General features: G+C 50.9%; 1 protein-coding gene across 1 annotated transcript in view; it reads left to right on the top strand.

Moving 5' to 3' along the window:
• The window catches only part of paplna (papilin a, proteoglycan-like sulfated glycoprotein), a 28709-nt gene extending 4923 nt beyond the window's left edge, over positions 1-23786 (top strand). The window contains exons 4-27 of the mRNA XM_030356825.1: positions 128-188; positions 913-1015; positions 1668-1798; positions 2267-2390; positions 2859-2939; positions 3686-3858; positions 4439-4562; positions 5354-5480; positions 7349-7553; positions 8299-8478; positions 9004-9154; positions 9794-9877; positions 11499-11694; positions 13700-13784; positions 14790-14916; positions 15494-15968; positions 18427-18588; positions 19615-19742; positions 19938-19992; positions 20266-20412; positions 20981-21108; positions 21408-21516; positions 22108-22283; positions 22659-23786. Of these exons, the coding sequence (XP_030212685.1) occupies positions 128-188; positions 913-1015; positions 1668-1798; positions 2267-2390; positions 2859-2939; positions 3686-3858; positions 4439-4562; positions 5354-5480; positions 7349-7553; positions 8299-8478; positions 9004-9154; positions 9794-9877; positions 11499-11694; positions 13700-13784; positions 14790-14916; positions 15494-15968; positions 18427-18588; positions 19615-19742; positions 19938-19992; positions 20266-20412; positions 20981-21108; positions 21408-21516; positions 22108-22283; positions 22659-22816 (3490 nt within the window). The 3' untranslated portion in view covers positions 22817-23786. The remainder of the gene's footprint in view (positions 1-127; positions 189-912; positions 1016-1667; positions 1799-2266; positions 2391-2858; positions 2940-3685; positions 3859-4438; positions 4563-5353; positions 5481-7348; positions 7554-8298; positions 8479-9003; positions 9155-9793; positions 9878-11498; positions 11695-13699; positions 13785-14789; positions 14917-15493; positions 15969-18426; positions 18589-19614; positions 19743-19937; positions 19993-20265; positions 20413-20980; positions 21109-21407; positions 21517-22107; positions 22284-22658) is intronic.
• The last annotated feature ends 648 nt before the right edge of the window (positions 23787-24434 follow it).

Genomic DNA, 24434 nt, shown 5'->3' with positions numbered 1-24434 from the left:
TTACTTCACAGACACTTTTGAGGAGCTTCTCTGTTTTAATACTCAGATGCTGGACTGCTCGTGTTCCTCCCCTTTGTTTTAGACCCAGGATCTCTTGCTCATCCTGCTTCTGATTCTTTCTGTTCAGGACGGACGGCGGACACAACTGTGTGGGTCCCAACAAGTCTTACAGCTCCTGCAACGTCCAGGTGAACCCATGGACTCACCTGTCCCCCTGTGTTACTGTCATTCCCCGTTTACCGTCTGCCTCTGTCTCCTTATCCCTTTCACCGTAGAAAACGTTTCCCCTTTCTTGCCCGTCAAGTGTGGGAGCGTTTAACGTTTTGTTACTGATTGGTCTAGCTTGCACATTAAAGATCCCATACTATACCACCTGGTGTGAGTGTGATTAGCCGTTAACTAGCTGTTTTGAAAATCTGCCTCTTCTGGCATTACAAGTGGGCGTGTCCACCTAGATGTGTGCTGGATAGATCAGTCTACCAGCCTACCCAGTGGACTGCAGCAAACGTTGCTCATCTATCCGTCATAGATCTAGGTGGACAGGCCAACTTGTGATGTCAGAAGAGGCAGATTTTCAAAACATCTTGTAACGGCTAATCACACTCACACCTGGTGGTATAGTATAGGACCTTTAAGTGTCTGACCTATTCTTGTTTTCACACAATGAAAGCAGTCCTCAGAGTGATAAATGATCAAATAATGTCATTGACTTCCCGTAGAGTCACTGACTTAGGGAGTTGGCAATTAACTTTCTTGTTTACACTTCGTGCAACTTCTTGAACCCTTTTGCGCTAGTCATTTGAAAAAAAGTGTTGGGTTGCTACATTTAGCATTCATCTCCCTTTGACGTAGACGGCAGGGATGTGTTTTAACCTCTGACCTCTCCCTCCGCTCTCCTTTCGGTCGGAGCAGGACTGTCCGGAAGGTTCCAGGGACTTCCGTGAGGAGCAGTGTTCTCAGTTCGACGGGACCGACTTCCAAGGCAAACGCTACAAGTGGCTCCCCTACTACGGAGGTTGGTCCTCAAAACACACACAAATGACTCACACCGAACAACACATCCTCGGGCTCCAATTCACCACCGTCAGATCGATGTCCCCTCCTAGAGAATACGCTCTTTTGTTTACTACGTACAATATCGAAGTCATCAACAGTTACGTACATATATTGTATGCACATATATTTGCTACACGACTAGCTATTCCAAATACTATCTATATTTTTATTTTTTACACTTTGGGGCATTTAGCAGATGCTTTTATCCAAAGCGACTTGCAATAATTACATTTCTCAGAAGAAGGAGAAACAACCATATACTGTATTGCTGTCGGTACAGTAAGGATGTTCATAGAACCAAGTGCCAGGCCCTAACAATTGTTAGGTTCACCCATTCCCCGTATACAACAAAGATAGCTAGGATAAGATGCCACACAATAATACTACTGCTACTAAGTACTATTTTTAAGTGCGAGGACTGGAGTCTTGAGTCTTTTGTTGACTACATAATAATTGAGTGTCATCAAATGAGCGAAAGAGCAGAAGCTGGTTGGCTGAGCTAGAGGGTTAGCATCGCCATGACGCAGCTAGCATGGAACTTGAACCCGGAGCTCCTGTCTGGCTGGGTCGAGTCTCCTGACCCCTGACCTCTGACCCCTGCCCCTCCGCAGCGGAGAACCCGTGCGAGCTGAACTGCATGCCGCGCGGGGAGAACTTCTTCTACCGCCACCGCAGCTCCGTGGCCGACGGGACGCCCTGCCACCCGGGCCGCCGCGACGTCTGCGTGGGCGGAGTCTGCAAGGTAGCCGCCAGTCACCGCCGGTTATGACCGGTCACCGCCGGTTATGACCGGTCACCGCCGGTTATGACCGGTCTCCGCCGGTTATGACCGGTCACTCCCGGTTAGGTTGGCTGTTCATGTGATATTTTACAGACTTATTCTTTAATTCAAACCCTGTTTGACCCTTTTAACAACAAGAAACATAATTTGTCCCTCCTGTGTGTTTGTGGGCTTGGACGGGTTTGTGTGTGTGCGTGTGCCTGTGTCTGTGTGTGTGTGTCTGTTTGTCTGTGTGTGTGCCTGTGTGCGTGTGTGTGTGTGTGTGTGTGTGTGTGCGCGTGTGCGTGTGCGTGTGCGTGTGTGTGTGTGTGTGTGTGTGTGTGTGCCTGTGTGTGTGTGTGCGTGCGCGTGCGCGTGCGCGTGCGCGTGCGTGTGCGCGTGCGTGTGTGTGTGCGTGCGTGTGTGTGTGTGTGTGTGCGTGCCCCTCAGCGTCTGGGCTGTGACCTCCTCCTGGAGTCCACCCAGCAGGAGGATGCGTGTCTTCAGTGCGGGGGGAGCGGCCAGTCCTGCCGCCGCGTCCAGAACACCTTCTCTGTCCAGAGCCTGCCCAACGGTACGGCTAGCCCTAGCAGTAGCATTAGCATTAACCCTGGTGTAAGCCTCAGGAATTAGCCTTAGTGTTAGCATAAGCATTAGCATTAACCCTAGTGTTAGCCTTATGAATAGCCTTAGCCTTAGCTTTAGTTTTAGCATTAGCATTAGCCTCAGTGTTAGCCTAACTGCATCAGGACAGATCTTTATGAATGAACGGTCTTTATAGGACAGATCTTAATGAATAAACGGTCTTTATAGGACAGATCTTAATGAATAAACGGTCTTTATAGGACAGATCTTAATGAATAAACGGTCTTTATAGGACAGATCTTTATGAATGAATGGTCTTTATAGGACAGATCTTTATGAATAAACGGTCTTTATAGGACAGATCTTTATGAATGAATGGTCTTTATAGGACAGATCTTTATGAATGAATGGTCTTTGTAGGACAGATCTTTATGAATGAACTGTCTTTTTCCCGCAGGTTACAACCAGATGTTCATCATCCCTGTAGGCGCGACCAGCATCCGCATCACAGAGACCACGCCCACTCGCAACTACTTCGGTGAGCCCCAGCAAAGACTGGGAACTGTAGTCGTCTCTATTGGGATTTGAATAGTTCCCTAAACACCTTTTGAATCTGTTAAGCGCTGTCTCTGTTGTTTTCAAATGGGCGATGGAAATACATTTATTTGAGTCGTACTAACGAACCGTTTAGCTCGTTTAGATATCCTTTCTTCTCGATTAGTCAAAGAGTTATTTTTTTAACCAAACACAATCAGGTTAAATGATACAAGAACACACAAATAATTGTATAAAGTGATCGATATCATTAGCTCGTCTCCTAGCGTATTTTAGCTTGCGCGGTTGAGGGTTTAGCGGTTGGGCCTTGGTTCCTCTGTTCCTCATCGTTCCTCTCTTCCTCATCGTTCCTCTCTTCCTCATCGTTCCTCTCTTCCTCATCGTTCCTCTCTTCCTCATCGTTCCTCTCTTCCTCATCGTTCCTCTGTTCCTCATCGTTCCTCTGTTCCTCATCGTTCTTCTGCTCCTCATCGTTCCTCTGTTCCTCATCGTTCCTCTGTTCCTCATTGTTCTTCTGCTCCTCATCGTTCCTCTCTTCCTCATCGTTCCTCTGTTCGTCATTGTTCTTCTGCTCCTCATCGTTCCTCTGTTCCTCATTGTTCTTCTGCTCCTCATCGTTCCTCTGTTCCACATCGTTCCTTTGTTCCTCATCGTTCCTCTCTTCCTCATCGTTCCTCTGTTCCTCATTGTTCTTCTGCTCCTCTGCTCCTCGGTTCCTCCTCGGCTCAGCCATCAAGAACCTGCGGGGGGAGTACTACCTGAACGGCCACTGGGTCATCGAGTTCTCCCGCTCCACCCCCGTGGCCGGCACCGTGCTGTACTACCAGCGCGGACCAGAGGGGGGCAACACGCCCGAGACCATCATCGGCCGCGGCCCCACCACCGAGCCCCTCGTCATCGAGGTGAGGAACCAGGACCTCAGAACCTCAGAACCTCAGAACGAACACAGCAATGGTTCTGACAATGGATGCAATCCTCCATATCTATGAGTCATTTCCTTGATAGACCATCACTTCTTCTAACAGTCGCTCACTGATCATTTCTTACTTTTTCTCCTTTTCTCTTATGTATGATTTATTTCTGTCTTTATTTAGTTAGTCTCCATCTGTGGTCATCCCAGATGGAGCCATGAAGCGGAAAACAAATGCGAGTTGGACAGTTTTTGCCATTCATCAGTGGTGGTCCGGGGAGGCAGTAGCTCAGGAGGTAGAGCGGGTCGGCTGGTAACTGCCAGGTTGCTGGTCCGATCCCCGGCTCCTCCTAGCCGAGTGTCGAGGTGTCCCTGAGCAAGACGCCTCACCCTAACTGCTCCCTACGAGGCTTGAATGGCCGATGCCGCCGTTGGCGTGTGAATGTGTGCATGAATGGGTGAATGTTATGCAGTATTGTAAAGCGCATTGAGTGCTTTATAAATGCAGTCCATTTACCATTTACCATTGTCCAATGAACGGATGGGTTAACGGGTGGTGCTTTCCATTTCAGATGATCAGCCAGGAGCCAAACCAGGGGGTCGATTTTGAGTACTACCTCCCCAACGGACGCTCCCGGCAGGGGTACTTCTGGAGCTACGGCTCCTGGGCGGCCTGCAGCAAGGAGTGTGGATCAGGTGAGAGGCCTTACCACCTGGTCGTTATGTCTGACGACTACGGTATCGATCTCTGACCACTGGGTCATTTTTACAACGTCTTTAAGGCTCATATTGGATTGAGCTCAAACCAGTATTAAATAATTGATTTAATTTATATAGCGGTTTCCGGACACTCAAAGACACTTAACAGTGAAGGGGGGACCTCACTAACCACCACCAGTGTGTAGCACCCACTTGGGTGATGCACGGCAGCCAGTCTGAGCCAGAACGCTCACTACACACCAGCTTGAGGTGGAGAGTGAGGGAATTAATGAATAAGCCAATTATACAGGAGGATGATTAGGTGGCCGGATGAATGAGCCTGGTTGGGCAGTTTTAGCCAGGACACCGGGGAATCTCCTACTCTTTGGGATAAGTGCCCTGGAATATTTTATGACATCAGTGAGTCAGCGAGTGTGCATCTGTGCATCTGCGTGGGCCTGTGTGTGTGTGTGTGTGTGTGTGCATGTTCCTCTGCTTGTCCGTGTGCGTGTGCCTCTGTGTGTGTGTGTGTGTGTGTGTGTGTGTGTGTGTGTGTGTGTGTGTGTGTGTGTGTGTGTGTGCGTGTGCGTGCGCGCGCGTTAGAGTGTGTGTGTCCCATGAAAGGAATGATTAACTGGTGATTCTGTCAGGCCAGCTGATCAGCACACACACACACACACACACACACACACACACACACACCCACCAGTGCTGTGGTTTCCTATCTGGAATTTGTCTTTTGGCTGCTTTCTGTTCCTGATGAGTTTTCTGATGGACTCCTGTTCCAGGCTTCCAGTCCCGTCTGGTGTTCTGTGCCATCGATAACGAGGTGTTCCCCGACTACCTGTGCGCCTCCCTGCCCCGACCCTCGAGCAATCGCACCTGCAACGCCCAGGCCTGCCCCCTGACGAACAGGTACGCCAGGACAGACCAGGGACGATTCAAGTTATCACGTGGCCCTGTTGACGCTGTACTGAGAATATATATGATACATGTTTAATATGAGGCTCTTGAGTATGGATTATTCCCAGGAGTATTGCTGCATTACTGCAGTAACACTGCAGTAATACTGCAATATTGCTTAATGGTTTGTTTAATAAAGAATAAGGCCTTGGATTTATTAGATTGAAGGCCGTATTCACATTTTAGGGTATAGACACTGTATTATTTAATGTAGTTACAGTTTTATGTCAGCTGTTTTATAGTCTAGTCCAAGACGCTAATGTTTAAGGCTAATGATGAGTGGCTCTGCTAAGACGTGGTGGTGAGGCTGATGGTTGTTGAAGCAGCTTGTTTCGCTGGTGTGTCTCATAAGGATGGCGTTCCTGTACGCCCCACTGTTGTGGAGCCCCACAGAGAGGCCTGGGCCCTCCAGGTAACCTCCTACGGGTCACCTCCAGGCCGGACTAGCTGGACCTGTTCCCCAGCTCAAACATGGAGGGGAGAGGACAACGATTATAACAAATCACATTTTTAAAACAAAATGTGCATCAATCATCCATTTTGTTATCCTTACTCCCTAAAATCGTTTTTAGGGAGTTACTTGACAAATTCCCGGCCGCTGGAATTTGACAGAATCTTTTGGATTTCTAATTTGACCGCGGCCTCTGTTTCCTCAGAAGTGTTTGAGCTTTCCCTAGCGTTAGCTCCTGTGTTTCCTTAATAGTGCATGTAGCTATTAGCACCAGTGTTTAGCGCAAGCGTCTGTGTTCAGTATTAGCACCGGTGTTTAGCATTAGTCTCTGTGTTCAGTATTAGCACCAGTGTTTAATGTTAGCCTGTGTTCAGTATTAGCACCAGTGTTTAGCGTTAGCCTCTGTGTTAGTATTAGCACCAGTGGTTAGCGTCTGTGTTCAGTATTAGCACCAGTGGTTAGCGCTGTGTTCAGTATTAGCACCGGTGGTTAGCTTCAGCGTCCGTGTTCAGTATTAGCACCAGTGTTTAGCCTAAGCGTCTGTGTTCAGTATTAGCACCAGTGTTTAGCCTAAGCGTCTGTGTTCAGTATTAGCACCAGTGTTTAGCCTAAGCGTCTGTGTTCAGTATTAGCACCAGTGTTTAGCCTAAGCGTCTGTGTTCAGTATTAGCACCAGTGTTTAGCCTAAGTGTCTGTGTTCAGTATTAGCACCAGTGGTAAGCTTCAGCCTCTGTGTTCAGTATTAGCGCTACGTTTAGCGTCAGCCCTGGCCTGTTCTCCCACAGCATCAGGCGGCAGTGACAAAACCCATGGCGAGCTACCCTCTGCCTCTCATTGGGGGGGGTCACATCAAAGAGCTTTACTTCATGTGACCTTCGACCCCTGGAGCTCCCTGATTGCTGTACAAAACAGTTTAGCGGGTCCAGCTCCCCATCACCGTCAATTAGTGTGGCTTTTATGTCGGTTGGTGTTTAACGCTCATTTGAGCACTTCCAGGGTCAAAGGGCATAGTGTTTAGGGGCCTGGGGGGGGGGGGTATCCAGCTGGGTCTAACACTCGGGGTTCGAGTCCCAATATCCTGATAGAGCCCTTGAGCAAGAGGCCACCCTAACCCCGGCCTGCTCCTTCATGGCGCCTCGAAGACATTGAGTCACTAAATGACCCCATAGTAGATAGATGTGGACCAGTAGTGTGTTGTAGCTAACGGTGAGTGACGACGACGCTTTCACATTGTAACGTTCTCCCGTCCCACTCGCTCTTAACCTGCCATAATTCTGTCTGAACTGGAAGTCCATATTTGGGCGATTCTGACCTTCCCTCGTTCCCTTTCCATCTAACTTCTCCCCCCCCCCCCCCCCCCCCCCTTTAGCTGGACGATGGGGGAGTGGAACACGTGTTCGGTCACCTGCGGGGGGGGCTCCCAGCTGCGCAGCGTCCAGTGCGTGTCCCATGATGCATCTGGGCCCCGCGTGGTGGAGGACGCCGTCTGCGCGGCCTTCTCCAAGGCCCCGCCCACTCTGCAGACCTGCAACATGCAGAGGTGTGCAGAGTACAGCGTCAGCAGCTGGAGCCAGGTAGGGCCCCCCCCGAACCCGCTGGGGGGGAGGAGGGGAGGGGGGGAGCGGTGATGGGGGTGAGGATGAGGAGGGGAGGGGGATGAGGTTGATGATGATGAAGGTGGTAGTTGGGTTGATGATGATGATGATGATGAGGGGAGTCGTGATGATGATGATGATGATGGTGGGGATGATGATGAGGTGATGAGGATGAAGGTGGTAGTTGGGTTGATGATGATGAGGAGGGGAGTTGTGATGATGATGATGGTGGGGAGGATGGTGGTGATGATGATGAGGGGACTGGTGATGATGATGAAGGTGGTGGTGCCGATGATGATGAAGGTGGGGAAGGGTGATGATGATGATTGGGAGGGGGGATGATGATGATGAAGCTGGTGGTGGCGGTGGTGATGATGATGATGAAAGTGATAGTGGGAGTGACGCTGATGATGAGGGGAGTCCTGATGATGATGATGATGGTGGGGATGATGGAGATGATGATGAAGGTGGTAGTGGTTATGATGATTATGATGATTATGATGAAGGTGGTAGGGCTGGAGATGAAGATGACGGTGGTAGTGGTAGTGGTGATGAAGTTGAAGGTTGTAGTGGTGGTGATGATGATGATGAGGAGGAGGAGGGGAGGGGTGAGGCTGATGATGATGATGAGGAGGGGAGGGGTGAGGCTGATGGTGATGGTGATGAAGGTGATGAAGGTGAGGAGGATGAGGGTGTTGACAGTCTCTCCCCCGGTCCCCCCCAGTGCTCGGTGTCCTGCGGGGCCGGGGACCAGACCCGGGAGGTGACCTGCGTGGGGTCCGGGGGGATGAGGCTGGAGGAGGCGGCCTGCAGCGCCTTGCCCCGCCCCCTCGCCACCCAGGCCTGCCAGATGGCGCCCTGCCCACGCCGCGCGATTGGCTGGCACGTTGGAGACTGGGGACTGGTGGGTTTACCGCACACACACACACACACACACACACACACACACACACACACACACACACACACACACACACACACACACACACACACACACACACACACACACACACACACACAGACCTGCACACACACACACACACACACACACACACACACACACACACACACACACACACACACGCACACACCTGCATAAAGACACAAGTACCTACATACACACACACACACACACACACACAGACAGACCTACATACACACACACAGTCCTGCACACACACATCCAGACCCAAACTAACTCACTCCTCCTCATCTCTGATGGGAGATCCATCCACAGCATTATGAGGAGGTGGGGGTCCATGATATTATTCAACAGGACAACTGAGTTCAACAACCCCCGGGATTCCCTCTCCTCTCTGTCTTTGTTGATACACATCCAACACATCCCATAATACCCAGGACCCACGCCGCTCCTCACTCGACCTGAGTGCGACCCCGCTCACCCCTCTGTCCTCTCCCGGGTCCTCAGTGCTCCCGGAGCTGCGGCGGGGGTCTGAGGGACCGCCGGGTGATGTGCGCCGACGCCGACCGGAACCTGTACCCCGTGGAGCAGTGCTCCGCCCAGCCCCAACCGGCCGCCGCCGAGAGCTGCAAGAGCCAGGCCTGCCGCCGGCCACAGCGTGAGTCTGACCGCCTGCAGACTGCCGCCTGTTTCTGATCTGGAGAACCACGGCCAATCAGACGGCCTGGTTCTGCTCTGGAGAACCACACTCAAAGTGAAAGTGAAAGCAAAGTGAAACTAAAGGATGGTTTATTGTGGTTTGGCTGCGACTACTTGAGGTTTTTTGAGTATGAATGAAACTGAATTTATTATTATGGGGTTTTCCAAGTTCATGACACAACTTGAAAAGTTTGGAAGAAGACATTTTTCCATACTTACTTGCGAGAGGCAATCACATATTCAGAACACAGAATAGGGATCATATGTAAAGGAAAAGCTATCAAAAATTGTGCAGATAAGACGTGAATGACGTGGTGTTTTGTGTTTTGTGACCCTGTATCTTCAGTGGTTAACTTGGTGTTTTGTGACCCTGTATCTTCAGTGGTTAACTTGGTGTTTTGTGACCCTGTATCTTCAGTTGTTAACTTGGTGTTTTGTGACCCTGTATCTTCAGTTGTTAACTTGGTGTTTTGTGACCCTGTATCTTCAGTTGTTAACTTGGTGTTTTGTGACCCTGTATCTTCAGTGGTTAACTTGGTGTTTTGTGACCCTGTATCTTCAGTTGTTAACTTGGTGTTTTGTGACCCTGTATCTTCAGTGGTTCCCAGCGTTCAGGACCCCACAGGACATGACCACACACAGACCGGATTCACCCCCTACGTTCCAGACGTGCCCACCACAGGTTAGAATCCCTCTTGACTCTCCTCCCTCGAACATAACCCAGACCTTAACCTCACCCAACCCTTACCTAAACCTAACCGTCAGGATGGTTTAGTCTTGGTTTAGGCATCTAAATCCAAGACAGAAGGTTGTGCGTTCGATCCCTGTTGTCGACAGCCTACCGGTCGTCATCCCTGTGCAGGATGCCCAAATCCCCTCAACCATGTATCTGAATTCACTTTAGGACACTTGGGATGAAAATGTATTCTAAATAATAATAGTACATTATCTCTAAGTCAATACCTAAAACTTCGAATCTCTCTCCATCATGATTGATTTGGTTCCCCTTGGAACACAGAACCCCCCCTGATTCTAGAACCCTCCCATGGAACCCCCTGTTCCCAGGAGAACCGACGACAGAAGCAAAGCCTAATATGTTTTGCTTTTCAGCCATCCTGTGCCTAGCTTCACATCTTGCTAAAGGGCTACAGTTGAAAATTGGCCTGCTGGCTAACACTGCCACATTTACAGAAATGTAGATTAATGTGCACTGTCCTTAAAATAAATAAAAAAATAAAGTGAAATGCATTTGCGTGTCCCCAGTGCACCAGTTCAGAAAAGTGTCCCAGTCGTGACTGACATCCAAACCCTCCCAGCCCCCCCTAGTTCATCGCCCCTGTGCCCCCCCCCCTTATAATAAAGAGCCTCTGGACATCCCATCTCTGCGTCAGCCTGATCTAAATATCTGCTGTTCACTCGAGTGTGCTAGCGAGTGCGCCCACTGATCTGGGCTGTGCTGCATGGGCCTGTTGCTGACGTACTCTGCCCGGTACCCCCACCCCACCCCCGCCTCCCCCCCTCCCTCCCCCTCACCCCCTCACCCCCGGGACAGTACAGGCGGCCCAGCGCTCCCCGGAATGCTATTGAAAAGGAATTCTTGGGTTTGTTCCGATGTTGTTCCTCTTCCTGCTCTGCGTTTGTGTACAAATAGAGACGGATAGGAGGGAGTCGGGGGATGTTTTCATATCGTCGGCAAACATCGTAAGCATGCTACTTTCGTCACACACTGGGAATCACACCCCCAACCAAACCCTGGCAGGGTTAAAGCCAAGCCCTCCCTGTTGTAAAATGGTGGATGGTAAACGGACTGCGTTTACAAAGCGCTTTTCTAACCAGTGGCCGCTCAAAGTGCTTTGCAACATTCACCCATTCATGCACACATTCACACACCGACGGCGGTGTCGACCATGCCAGGCGACGGCCATCTTGTCGGGAGCAGTAAGGGTGAGGTCCCTTGCTCGGGGACACCTCGTCACTCGGAGGAGCCTAGCAAGGGATCGAACTAGCAACCTTCCGGTTACCAGTAAACCAGCTCATCGGTTAGATAAAGGTTCTGATCCACTCTGCGCTCGAGTTCACCTCCGCCTGGTGTCATCCGCACGCTGCAAGCATCCCACTCACAGCTGGGAGGGGGGGGGACTCCCCTACTGAGCATTGAACCTGAGACCCCGTGACCCTGAGACCCCAACGACCCCACGAACGGCGCCCCCATCATCCCCTCCTCAACAGGGGAGGGAGGAAGGGGATCCGAATGCTAATCAACGACTGACATGTGTACCTCCCCCTCCTCCGTCTCTCCGCAGGCCACGGCTCAGCGACCGGCACCGTGCACGACCCCCACAGCTCCGCCCCCGCCATCCACTGCAGCCAATCACAGTACGGCTGCTGCCCTGACGGACGCGTGGCGGCCGGCGGGCCCCGCGGCCTCGGCTGTCCCCGGGTGCAGGAGCTTCCGGTGGCCCCGCCCACCGACGCCCAGCAATACTGCACCGGCACCAGGTAGCTAGCCGCTAACTTAGCCCAGCGCCACGTAAGCTAGCCGCTAACTTAGCACAGCGCTACGTAAGCTAACCGCTAACTCAGCCCAGATTGACATTAGGTAGCTGGTAACTCAGCCCAATGCTACCGTAGATAACCGCGAACTAAGCATGGCTTTACGCTAGGTAGCCTCTAACTTAGCCCAGCGCTATGTTAGCTAACTGCTAACTTAGCCCAGCGCTGTGTTAGCTAACCGTTAACTCAGCCCAGCGCTAACTAAGCAAACCGCTAACTCAGCCCAGGGCTGCTAGCGGAGAAAGCCCAGGATCAACCGGTATTTACACTGCGGCCGCGCTGGGTGGCGTGTGAGGCGTCTAAATTACGGGCCTGGTTTGGGCTTGGCCTCCGGGGACGTGGGACATGGGTTTATAACGGCCTAGCGGGTTCTCTGCAGCCAGAGTGGTTTACGTTCCCCCGACACTTCTGGACTATCTTTAGCCTCTCCTGCGGTCGCGGGTCTGAACAGTCTGCCCTGCAGCTACCAGCCGGCTGATGGGTACAGAGTGTCCTGTCTTCTCTGTCCTGTTCTCTCTGTCCTGTTCTCTCTGTCCTGTTCTCTCTCTGGTTGTGTCTCTGTCTGTGTGTGTGTGTGTGTGTGTGTGTGTGTGTGTGTGTGTGTGTGTGTGTGTGTGTGTGTGTGTGTGTGTGTGTGTGTGTGTGTGTGTGTGTGTGTGTGTGTGTGTGTGTGTGTGTCTCTCTCTCACTGTGTCTCTGTGTGTCTCTCTCTCTCTGTGTCTCTGTGTCTCTCTCTCTCTCACTGTGTCTCTGTGTGTCTCTCTCTCACTGTGTCTCTGTGTGTGTCTCTCTCTCACTGTGTGTCTCTCTCTCACTGTGTCTCTGTGTGTGTGTGTGTCTCTCTCTCACTGTGTCTCTGTGTGTGTGTGTCTCTCACTGTGTCTCTGTGTCTCTCTCTCACTGTCTCTGTGTGTGTGTCTCTCTCTCACTGTGTCTCTCTCTCACTGTGTCTCTGTGTGTCTCTCTCTCACTGTGTCTCTGTGTGTCTCTCTCTCACTGTGTCTCTGTGTGTCTCTCTCTCACTTTGTCTCTGTGTGTGTGTCTCTCTCTCACTGTGTCTCTGTGTGTCTCTCTCTCTCACTGTGTCTCTGTGTGTCTCTCTCTCTCTCACTGTGTCTCTGTGTGTCTCTCTCTCACTGTGTCTCTGTGTGTGTGTGTGTGTCTCTCTCTCACTGTGTCTCTGTGTGTCTCTCTCTCACTGTGTCTCTGTGTGTCTCTCTCTCTCACTGTGTCTCTGTGTGTGTCTCTCTCTCACTGTGTCTCTGTGTGTGTCTCTCACTGTGTCTGTGTGTGTGTCTCTCTCTCACTGTGTCTCTGTGTGTGTCTCTCTCTCACTGTGTCTGTGTGTGTGTCTCTCTCTCATTGTGTCTCTGTGTGTGTCTCTCTCTCACTGTGTCTCTGTGTGTCTCTCTCTCTCTCACTGTGTCTGTGTGTGTGTGTCTCTCAATGTGTCTCTGTGTGTGTGTGTCTCTCTCTCACTGTGTCTCTGTGTGTGTCTCTCTCTCACTGTGTCTCTGTGTGTGTGTGTCTCTCCCTGTGTCTCTGTGTGTGTTTGTGTGTCTCTCACTGTGTCTGTGTGTGTGTCTCTCACTGTGTCTGTGTGTGTGTGTGTCTCTCACTGTGTCTGTGTGTGTGTCTCTCACTGTGTCTCTCTGTGTCTCTCTCTCACTGTGTCTCTGTGTGTGTGTGTCTCTCACTGTGTCTCTGTGTGTCTCTCTCTCACTGTGTCTCTGTGTGTGTCTCTCTCTCACTGTGTCTGTGTGTGTGTCTCTCTCTCACTGTGTCTCTGTGTGTCTCTCACTGTGTCTGTGTGTGTGTGTCTCTCCCTGTGTCTGTGTGTGTGTCTCTCACTGTGTCTCTGTGTGTGTCTCTCTCTCACTGTGTCTCTGTGTGTGTGTGTGTGTGTGTGTGTGTGTGTGTGTGTGTCTCTCTGTGTGTGTGTGTGTGTTAGCTATGGCTGCTGCCGTGACGGAGTGACCCCGGCTCAGGGCCCCAGCAGGGAGGGCTGCCAGGAGCACGCGGCAGCCGCACCGACCGTAAGTTTACCGACCGTTACAGAACTGGGGGTTCAGACCCCGACAACCGCCGTCTACATGTAGGCATCTATGAGCCGTGAAAGAAATGGTATGTCCGCAGCACTGCTTAAGCTCCCATATTCATATATTAATTAAAAAGTTAACAGCAACGTTTCGACCCTCTTGGGTCTTCTTCAGAAAAATGGTGAGACCCATTTGATGAGGGGATAGATCCAGGTCATAGGAACAGCTGACCCACGATGTGACCGATGACAGCTGTATTAACAAAGACTAAAGGGACTGATTTCCCCATTGACTTGAGAGTAAAACAGTATATTTTACAAAGAGGCCATTCAAAATCCAACATCCCAAAAAAGATACGATACATAGCTATCAAAAAGAAAGAACCTCAACTTTCTGTGCTTTTTCTTAGCTAGACAAGAGGCGCTAGCTTTACACTTAGACATGGTTTGGTGAGGAAGGAACCTCTGCAAAGGGAAAGGGGCTGTGTTGTTGAAGTATAAATTCAGTGATACGAATCAGACTAGACGTTCACAAATAAAGAGGAACCATTGGTGCATATACATCTGCCTTTATGAGAGAGAGAGAGAGAGAGAGAGAGAGAGAGAGAGAGAGAGAGAGAGAGAGAGAGAGAGAGAGAGAGAGAGAGAGAGAGAGAGAGAGAGAGAGAGAGAGAGAGAGAGAGAGAGAGAGAGAGAGAGAACACCAGAGAGAGAGAGAGAGAGAGAGAGAGAGAACACCAGAGAGAGAGAGAGAGAGAGAGAGAGAGAGAACACCAGAGAGAGAGAGAGAGAGAGAGAGAGGTGTAGCATTGGACCACAGGTCTGACTCCACGCTGGGTCGCTACGCCGGTTAGCACGCTAAGCGAGTGGAACCGCCGCCCGTTCCAACATTCTTATTTAAAGCTCTCCAACGTGGTCGTTCCCCTCCTCCTGAGCCCACATTGCACTCAGTGTTCTCCCCGTGTCTCTGGTTCCCCCGGCGCCGTGTTCCCGGGCTCCCCAGGCGGCGGTGGCGGCGTCCCTCCCCACCACCAACGCCCTGCAGTGCCGCACCACCGTCTTCGGCTGCTGCTACGACCGCGCCACGCCCGCGGGGGGGCCCAACGGAGAGGAGTGCCCCGCCCACCACCGTGAGGCCACGCCCACCACACGCCCCACAACTCTGATTTATTATTGATTATAAACCCAGGATTCATATGGTGTGGTTCCCGGAGACATCAGCAGACACTAAGTTGAGCCAATCACGTGTGACTACAGACAGACATGTGACGTTCACCTCCTTGACCTGTAGAGGGCGCCATCTCACCGTTTCGCTGTTGCAAGTTGCACGTCCTGGCACTTGATGTACACACTTACTGCAATTAGAACTTAGCATCATGTAGCATCTTATCCTAGCTATCATTGTTGTGTCCGGGGAATAGGTTAACCTAGTGATTGGGAGGACTGACCTCTAGAGCGCCGTCTACCGGCAACAAACTCAAATTTGATTTATTATTGACTATAAACCCAAATTAGGATTTATATGGGATGGTTCCCGGGGACATCACCAGACACTCATTTGAGCCGATCACATGTGACGACAGAAGGAGAGGTTCAGCTCTTCGACCTGTAGATGGCGCCCATCCCACCATTCCGCTGTTTAGAGTTGTAGAAATCCCCGCCAACCCTTCCTTCTTCCTGTCCTCCTGTGTTCTCCTTCCTGTCCAGTGGAGCGCACCGTCTGCACGCTGCCCAAGGCCGCCGGCTCCTGCGCCGACTGGACCGCCCGCTTCCACTACGACGTCATCGCCGGCAAGTGCGTCCACTTCTGGTACGGGAACTGCCACGGCAACAACAACAATTTCCTGACCCGCGCCGAGTGCCAGCAGGCGTGTCCGTCCGGACCGGCGTCGGCCCAGTGGACCCCGGGGCCCGCCCCCATCGGCCCCGCCTCCAGGGGCCCCGCCTCCAGACCTCCAGCAGGGGGCGCCACCTCCGTCTCTACCTCCACCGCCGTCGGTGGCGGCGGCGCCACGCCCGGTGTGGGCCGCGACATGGGGGGGGTCTTCACGGCCCCGGGTGGGGCCGGGGTCACCCGGCAGGGGGGCAACGCCGCCTCCCACGCACACCGCGCCCGCCTCCACCTGCGCCCCCGTCGGCCCACCTTCGGGACCGCGGCGCAGAGCGCCGGCCCGGCAGCGAGGTAAGACCCCCACCCTCCACTGTGTGAGACCCCCACCCTCCACTGTGTGAGACCCCCACCCTCCACTGTGTGAGACCCCCACCCTCCACTGTGTGAGACCCCCACCCTCCACCGTGTGAGACCCCCACCCTCCACTGTGTGAGACCCCCACCCTCCACTGTGTGAGACCTCCACCCTCCACTTTGTGAGACCCCCCCACCCTCCACTGTGTGAGACCCCCACCCTCCACTGTGTGAGACCTCCACCTTCCACTGCGGTTCTGGGGGCGCGGCTTCACCCCCGCCTCCCCCCTCTCCCGCCTCCTCCTTCCCCGGCCTCCCCCCTTACCTCCACCTCTGGCTCGCTGGCGTAGCCGTCGTCCACGGGGGCCCCTGCCCTGACGGAGCCCGGGGCCCGAGGGCGTAGCGATGGAGCTACACCCCCACATGTTTAAAGATGACCGCGTGTGTTTACTACACCGATGAAGTCTCAGCGTGTTTCCTTCCAGGCTCCCGGCCTCATGAGGATTATTATAACCTCCATTTCTTGCTTCCCATTTCTCGTAGAAATATACCTGTTTCACTACTAAAAGCTCAATGTGCACTCACACTCGCCTCCTTGGGATACTTTTATTTTGTTGCCCGCTCTTAACTTGAAAAAATCTCGGGTGGTCCCCTGATCGCTTCACAGCAAACCTTGTTGGACACTTTTCTCTGCTTCTTGGGACTTTTGGCTACTTTCTACTACTACCATGTTTGTGTTGGTCTGTAAATCTACCACTACCTCAGTGTGTCTGTCGCCATCTGGGTCCCTCTGTTGTCACCTCTGTTGTCACCTCTGTTGTCACCTCTGTTTGTCATGTTTAACTGAACTAATAAAGGTTTGTCTGTGATGTTTCATACTGGTCGTGGTGTCCTCTGTCTCTCTGTCGTCACTAAAACACAACGCTCTCTGTCGCCTCCTGTGGTTTCTGGGTGTCATCGCCTCAATGTTTTTACATTCTTCCGATATTTGTTTACACATCTTCTAGCTTCTTCACAAATTATTACTTATTACTTATTAATTATTAATAGATGATTTCAGCACCTTGCTATTACTGTTACCTTCAGACTTTTAACTCTGCATTAATATTGAATATTCCAGTTATGGTCTCCTGTACATTATTCATTCCTAAATGTAAGTGTTATTTGAGTGAGAATTTTTTTGTATTGAACTATACAGACTACAAATTATTCCAGATTTCTATTACTGTAGACTGTGTAGAGTATAAACTCAGAGACATTTCTAGTGGACCGAACAAATTGACTGATGAGCTTAGATGCAGTTTGTCTGTCCCGCCAGCAGAGAGCAGTTTTTGATCCAGTGAACCCGGTATCGGTGGTCTCTGTCCCATCTATCTTTCTCAGTTTCATCCCCTGTCGCAGTGAGTGAAGTGAAACCCCGTAATAATGCTGGGCAAAATATTCCATACGATAAAAATATGCTTATTTCATATGAACCTACCAGACTGTTAAAGCTGACTTTGACTTGCCTTTACCCACTTCATTAAATCATCATTACCGATGATTATCAATCAAAAATCGAATTCTGTAAATATTTAGTGAATGCACAAATAGCCATCCCTACAGTATTATCACAATATCTATATTGAGATATTTTGGTCCAAAATTTACATATTTGATTATGTCCTATTGGCCCAGACCTAATAAAGCTTTAGTGCTTCTGAGCTCTGGTGGGTCGTCAGTAAAGCAAGAATAATGCTAGTAGTACACGGTGTACTACTAGGATTATTCTTGATAGTTTGTGTACTATTACTATCGTGTTGGTACTAGCTAGTACACTACAGTACAATACTCCCTCTCACTACTAGTAGTAAACTACTGGCAGTAAAGTAGTACTAATAATAGTATAACTAGTGAAACAGTAGAGTACTAATACTTTGGCGTGGCGGGTGTTTCTCTGGGCAGTGTGGGTCGTACCAGGTGATGATGAGCCAGTCTTACCTCCTCTCTCTCTCTGACCTCTGACCCCTCTGACCGACCAATCAGGGCCCACACGTGGCTCTCCTTTATGCTTGCTGTGGTGACCAGTGACCGGACCAACAGTGGAGCATAAAGTGACCCTTCTCTCTGGCTCTGTCTCCATCTCTCTTCTTCTGTTCCTCTGTTGATATTTACTCTCTTTCGTTCTATTTCACTCTCATTTTTACCTCTTTCTATCTTTCTTTCTTCTTCTTTCTATCCTTCCTTGTACTCCTGCCTCCTTTCTCCTCATCCCCCCTCTCTCCGCTTCTCTCTCCTCTACCCTCCTCTTTCTTCCCTCCTCTCCTTCTCATCTTCTCCCCCTCCTCTCCTCCCCCATCTCCCCTCCTCTCCTCCCCCATCTCCCCTCCTCTCTCTCCCCTCCTCCTCCTCCTCCTCCCACTCCTCTCCTCCTCTTCTCACCTCCCCCTCCTCTCCTCTCCCCCCTCCTCCCCCAGTCTGACCCTAGGTGGGGGTGTGACCATCGACCCGTCGGACCCGTCCCGGGTGGAGGCCCTGGTGGGCCAGACGGCGGTGCTGCCCTGTAGGGTGAGCCCCCCGCCCTCCTCCACCCTCATCGTGGAGTGGCGGCGGGACGGAGAACCGCTCTCCACCCGCAGGTCAGACACACGCACGCACACACGCACACGCACGCACACACACACACGCACGCACACACACGTTGTTAACCTTTGACGTCCATATCATGGACGTACTGTCACACCAAAATTGTACCGGGGGCGAAAAATTGTACCGCCTACGTAATCTGCGTTCGAAAATTCCAAACCTGCCTGGCAACAGACGATCGCCTCAAACGTTGCCTGGCAACGGACGATCGCCTCGAACGTTGCCTGGCAACGGACGATGAACATTCGCGAACATTCTCGCTAATTTATTGAGCGTCACAAGACGAAATAACCTTAAACACATAACACTTATTTTACAAATGACATTTATTAGCGCAGCTAACTTTATAATTGTATTGTATTTAATTGTTTAATCACACTTAGGTAGTAAACTGAGTGTATTAATACAAGCTAGCTAGACTATGATACACTTTAAACACTCAGTTTACTAGCTAAATTCAATAAAATACAAATATAAAGTAAAAACAATTGTTATCTGTATTATGTTATTTTGTCTTTGGCAACAAATGTTTTTTTGAAACCAGCCTGGCAACGGGCAATGGCGTCGAACGATGACGCTATGTTTCCAACGCGGAATACGTAGGCGGTACAATTTTCGCCCCCGGTACAATTTTGGTGTGACAGCAACATGCAAGGAATGTTGACTTTTTAATTGTATTGGAATGAACCAGAATCCCTTGAAACCAACGAGGGAACAAAATCACCCTTTTGGAGGAAATGTTTATATTGGGCCTTTAGTGATTGCAGCATCTAATCACTCTATTGTTTTATTTACATTTATCGATTTTCAGATTTTTTTTTACAATTAACTTGGCCATAACTAATCAGAGGTCAAAGTTCAACTGTTGTTGTCTCCCTGACGACGAACTTCTTTGATCTTCTTCATCATAAAAGTTTCATCACACTTTTCACATGACAGAAATACTTCAATGAATAACATGTAATGACCTCCACTGTTGACCTCTCGACCTCTCGACCTCTTGGCCTCTCGTACCTCAGACACCACCAGCAGCCTAATGGCTCCCTATTGGTCGGTCCGCTCAGCATGGCCGACGCCGGGTGGTACCTGTGTGTGGCGACGCAGGACCGAGAGCGAGACCACCGATACATCTACCTGTCTGTCTCAGGTAAACACAGACACCTACCTGTCTGTCTCGGGTAAACACAGACACCTACCTGTCTGTCTCAGGTAAACACAGACACCTACCTGTCTGTCTCAGGTTAACACAGCGTGTGTGTGTGTGTGTGTGTGTGTGTGTGTGTGTGTGTGTGTGTGTGTGTGTGTGTGTGTGTCTGTGTCTGTGTCTGTGTGTGTGTCCCAGAGGGATCTCAACCCATTCCAACAGACCCACTCCCGGGTGACGGACCTTCACCCAGGTAAAAACATTCTCTCGCTTGCTTACCTGCATCTCTGAAACACCTGTCACCCTATCCCCCCCCCCCCTAATGATGAGCCATGATGTGTATGCCCCCCCCCTCCATGATGTGTGTAATGGATGTGCCCCCCCCCCCCCCTCCATGATGTGTGTAATATATCCGTATTTGCCCCCCCCCCCCCCTCCATGATATTTATAATATATGTGTATGTGCCGCCCCCATGATGTGTGCACTGTATGTTTATGTGATTGTTGCCCCCCCCCCCCCCCCCAGGTTCAGCATCCAGAGCTCCGCCCCCTCGGTGATGGAGCTGCGGTCCGGCCAGACGGCCACTCTGCCGTGTCACATCCTGCCGGCCTCCGCCCTCTCCTCCGTCACCATCCACTGGACCAGAGAGGGACACACACTGACGGAGTCCAGGTACGCACACACACACACACTGACAGAGTCCAGGTACGCACACACACACACACACACTGACGGTGTCCAGGTACGCACACACACACTGACGGAGTCCAGGTACACACACACACACACACACACACACACACACACACACACACACACACACACACACACACACACACACACTGACGGAGTCCAGGTACGTACACACACACACACACACACTGACGGAGTCCAGGTACACACGCACACACACACACACACACAGTGACGGAGTCCAGGTACGCACACAAACACACACACACTGACGGAGTCCAGGTACGCACACACACACACACACTGACGGAGTCCAGGTACGAACACACACACTGACGGAGTCACACACACACACACACACACACACACACACACACACACACACACACACACACACACACACACACACACACACACACACACACACACACACACACACACACACACACACACACACACGGAGTCCAGACAGACAGACAGACACATCCTTGTATCACCTCATCAATCCAACAGGCCTCATGCTCGTTTCCTTTTGTCTTCGTCACAGAATTACCCAGAATTCCGAGGGCACGCTGACCATTGGCCAGCTGAGGTCAGGTGACTCAGGGGTTTACACCTGCACAGCGTCCAATCAGAAGCAGCTGGAACAGAGACAGCTGCAGCTCAGGGTGAAAGGTGATGCTCATCAACGGCAAAGTTACATGCTAACAATGCAATCGTTAGCTAATACACTCAGATCTATGATATGCTAATGTATTCTAATGTCAATATGAGAGTGTCCAACAACCAAATCATGACACTGATGTTACAATTAGTCTCATGCTAACTCGTCACCTATCTTTGCATCCCAACCATCATGTTCATTAGCCTAGCTATGCTACATGCTATGCCTCATGGCATGCTACTGTGTCAATTAGCTTAGCATCAAGCTTTACCAAACCAGGGGTTAAGGTGTTTGCTCTGTGATCGTCTAGCCGACCTGCGGATCACCACGGCGCCCACCAACGTCCACGTCACCCAGGGCGACACCGCCGTGCTGCCCTGCGTCGTCTCCGGGGACAACGTCAACGTCGGCTGGTCCCGGTAGCAAGCTACTTCCTGTTAGCGTTAGCGATGCTAAGTCAACGCACGATTCTTTGCCGTCAGGTTTTAGCTAATAATCACTCCTATCAACAAAGGCCAAAAAGAGGACACTAGGATGTATTATCTATTGATCTTTGTGAATATTTTACGCTGATGTTTTTGTTGTGTTTTCATCCTCCTAGATGTATTAACGGTCGGAGTCCTCCATTTTTAGTTTTACTGGCCACATACTTGTGTGATTGTGCTCATAAAAAACCTTTAAAACTTTGTGATGTTAAATGTAGACATCCTCCTGGAAGACATCTGGTAGCAATCAGAGGAAATAAGCACTTATAGCACTTAAAGATAACTACTATCTTGGCCAATTCGATGTTAAAGGTGAGATATTATCCCACCAGGTGTGAGTGTAATTAGCCGTTACAAGCCGTTTTTGGAAATCGGCCTCTTCTGACATCACAAGTGGGCGTGTCCACCTTGATGTGTGACGGATAGATGAGCAACCTTTACTACAGTCCACTGGGTAGGCTGGTAGACTGATCTCTTCACGATGGTAACTCCGCCACCATGCTAACGCTGGTCCCGTTGCCGTAGGAACGGCGTCCCGGTGCGGGCCGACGGGGTGAAGGTGCGGGCGTCGGCCGACGGCAGCCTGGTGGTGAGCGACGCCCAGCCGGCCGACGAGGGGACGTACACCTGCAACGCCTACACCGGCATCTACTCCGTCAGCGCCGCCGCCGAGGTCAAGGTCACGAGGAGGAGCCAGCAAGGTCAGGGAACTCCCTGCTCTCTCTCTGTCCGTCTGTCACTGTCTCCCTTCCGTTGTGTCACACTATGTGTGTGTGTGTGTGTGTGGTGTGTGTTTTTGTATACTCTGTGTGTTAACTGTGTGTGTGTGTGTATGTGTTTGTGTGTACTAAGTGTGCGTTATAAACTGTGTGTGTGTGTATGACACACACACACACACACACACACACACACACACACACACACACACACACACACACACACACACACACACACACACACACACACACATACACACTGTACACATACACACACACACACACACACACACACACACACACACACACACAAACACACACACACACACACTAACCCCTGTGCCCCCCCCCCCCCCACAGTGGACCTCCCCCCGGACTGCGTGGACCAGCCCGACCTGGCCAACTGTGAGCTCATCGTCTACGCCCGCCTCTGCTCCAACTCCTACTACTCCAGCTTCTGCTGCGGCAGCTGCACCCGCCACGCCCGCTCCACCCGCAGGGCCCAGCCGCGGGGCTAGGGCCCCCAAGACCCCCCAGGACCCCCCCAGGACCCCCCCCCCAGGACCCCCAGGATGCTGCTTACCTCTGGGGGGGGGGATGCTGCCTTCACAGGATCCCATTGAAAAGACTGAAGGTACCGCTCACTAGGGTCGGAGGTCAAAGGTTGCGGTCCGACCAGCGGTGGGACAGCAGGCGTGGCTCCGTAGAGACGCTGAGACGGGGTTGGGTTTACACAAAACAAGGGATCAGCGTAGCGATGAGGGCCTGGTGAAGTCATGTCTTCATAAGTAGATTGTAAAGGTCACTCCAGGTCAGATGGGGGGGGCTAGAGATGGTGAGGGGGGGGGGGGGGCATCTGGGGTCAGGAGGCGGTGGGGTTTGGGAGGGGGGGGTCTTGGGAAACCAGGAAGATAGCGTTGCATTTCGAGCACGAACTTTGGAATCTGGACGGCGTAAAAAGAAACGTATCATCAAAGACATTCGAATTATGAAGATGTTGATGTAACTGAGAACCTCAAAATGAGTAGAAAACTACTGATTAACCTGAAATTGAGTAGAGAAATACTGGTTCTCAGTCAGCAGAAGACTACATCATCTACGGCATAAACTCTGTTCAGAGTGTATTTGAAGACGAGTACATGTCATGGACAGCCTTCCTTCTCACTGTCGCCCCCATCTGTTCAGTAGAGGTTTATCACACTTTTCAAAGCATTGGTATTTTAAAGAGGGCGCTGTATGTTTTATTCAGATTAATTAAGTTAATGTGGTAAGTGTGATTGATTCATTTTATTTCATTTGAAATACTCTGCTATTTGCTGCACTGTACGATTTTATTTTTATTATTATATGTTTTGGCTATAATGAGACAGTCTAATTTAATGGCCATGCACTGCCACTGTCTTTCTTGAGAACCATCTTTTATATTTTGACTCCATGTTTCTGTTCATTTTGTAATATTTTTATAATAAGAATCATATTTTGATAACACCTGTGGTGAGTTTATTTCTGTATTCTGGTGCACAACAGTCAGACGTTTACCACAGGGGTCTGTGTGACACCTCCACAACGGGGGGGTGTGTGCGTGTGTGTGTGTGTGTGTGTGTATGTGTGTGTGTCGATTTTATACATTCAAGTGCATTCCTGAGTGTGCTAATGCTTGCGTGTGAATTATGGATTTTCAAAGCATAAACACAAGTGAAAACAGGGAATAGACTTCTAAATGATGAAGAACAGTTGACTTTGAGTATTGCAACAGTGCCGGCAGATGGAGATAGTTTTGTACGCGTTTCTTTTGCTTAGTTTGAGCACTCACATTGACTTCAGCTTTCACAGTGGTGAATGAAAGCACTAAACCTTATGCTTTTTAGGAGGTTACCTTTCCCGTCACCTGTAGTTGACTTTCGTCATGTAGCAGTTGCACAACAGGTTTTCATATTCAGGTCTTCACCTCAGAAGCTCTTTTGCAAAATGCAAACGACTGCACCGGAAACAGAGGCAAGCAGCTGCCTCCAAACACCAGCCAGAAGCCCGCCGCACTGCGCGCTCACACGCACGCCCCCGTCACCCCCGGCAACCGTCCCCCCCCCCGTGGAAAATTCTCCGCCCGACTGCAGGCTGTTTTGCACGAGCAGGCGG

The sequence above is a fragment of the Gadus morhua genome, chromosome 5 (assembly GCF_902167405.1).
Source record: "Gadus morhua chromosome 5, gadMor3.0, whole genome shotgun sequence".
NCBI lineage: Eukaryota > Metazoa > Chordata > Actinopteri > Gadiformes > Gadidae > Gadus > Gadus morhua.
This window is presented reverse-complemented; position numbering and strand designations above follow the sequence as displayed.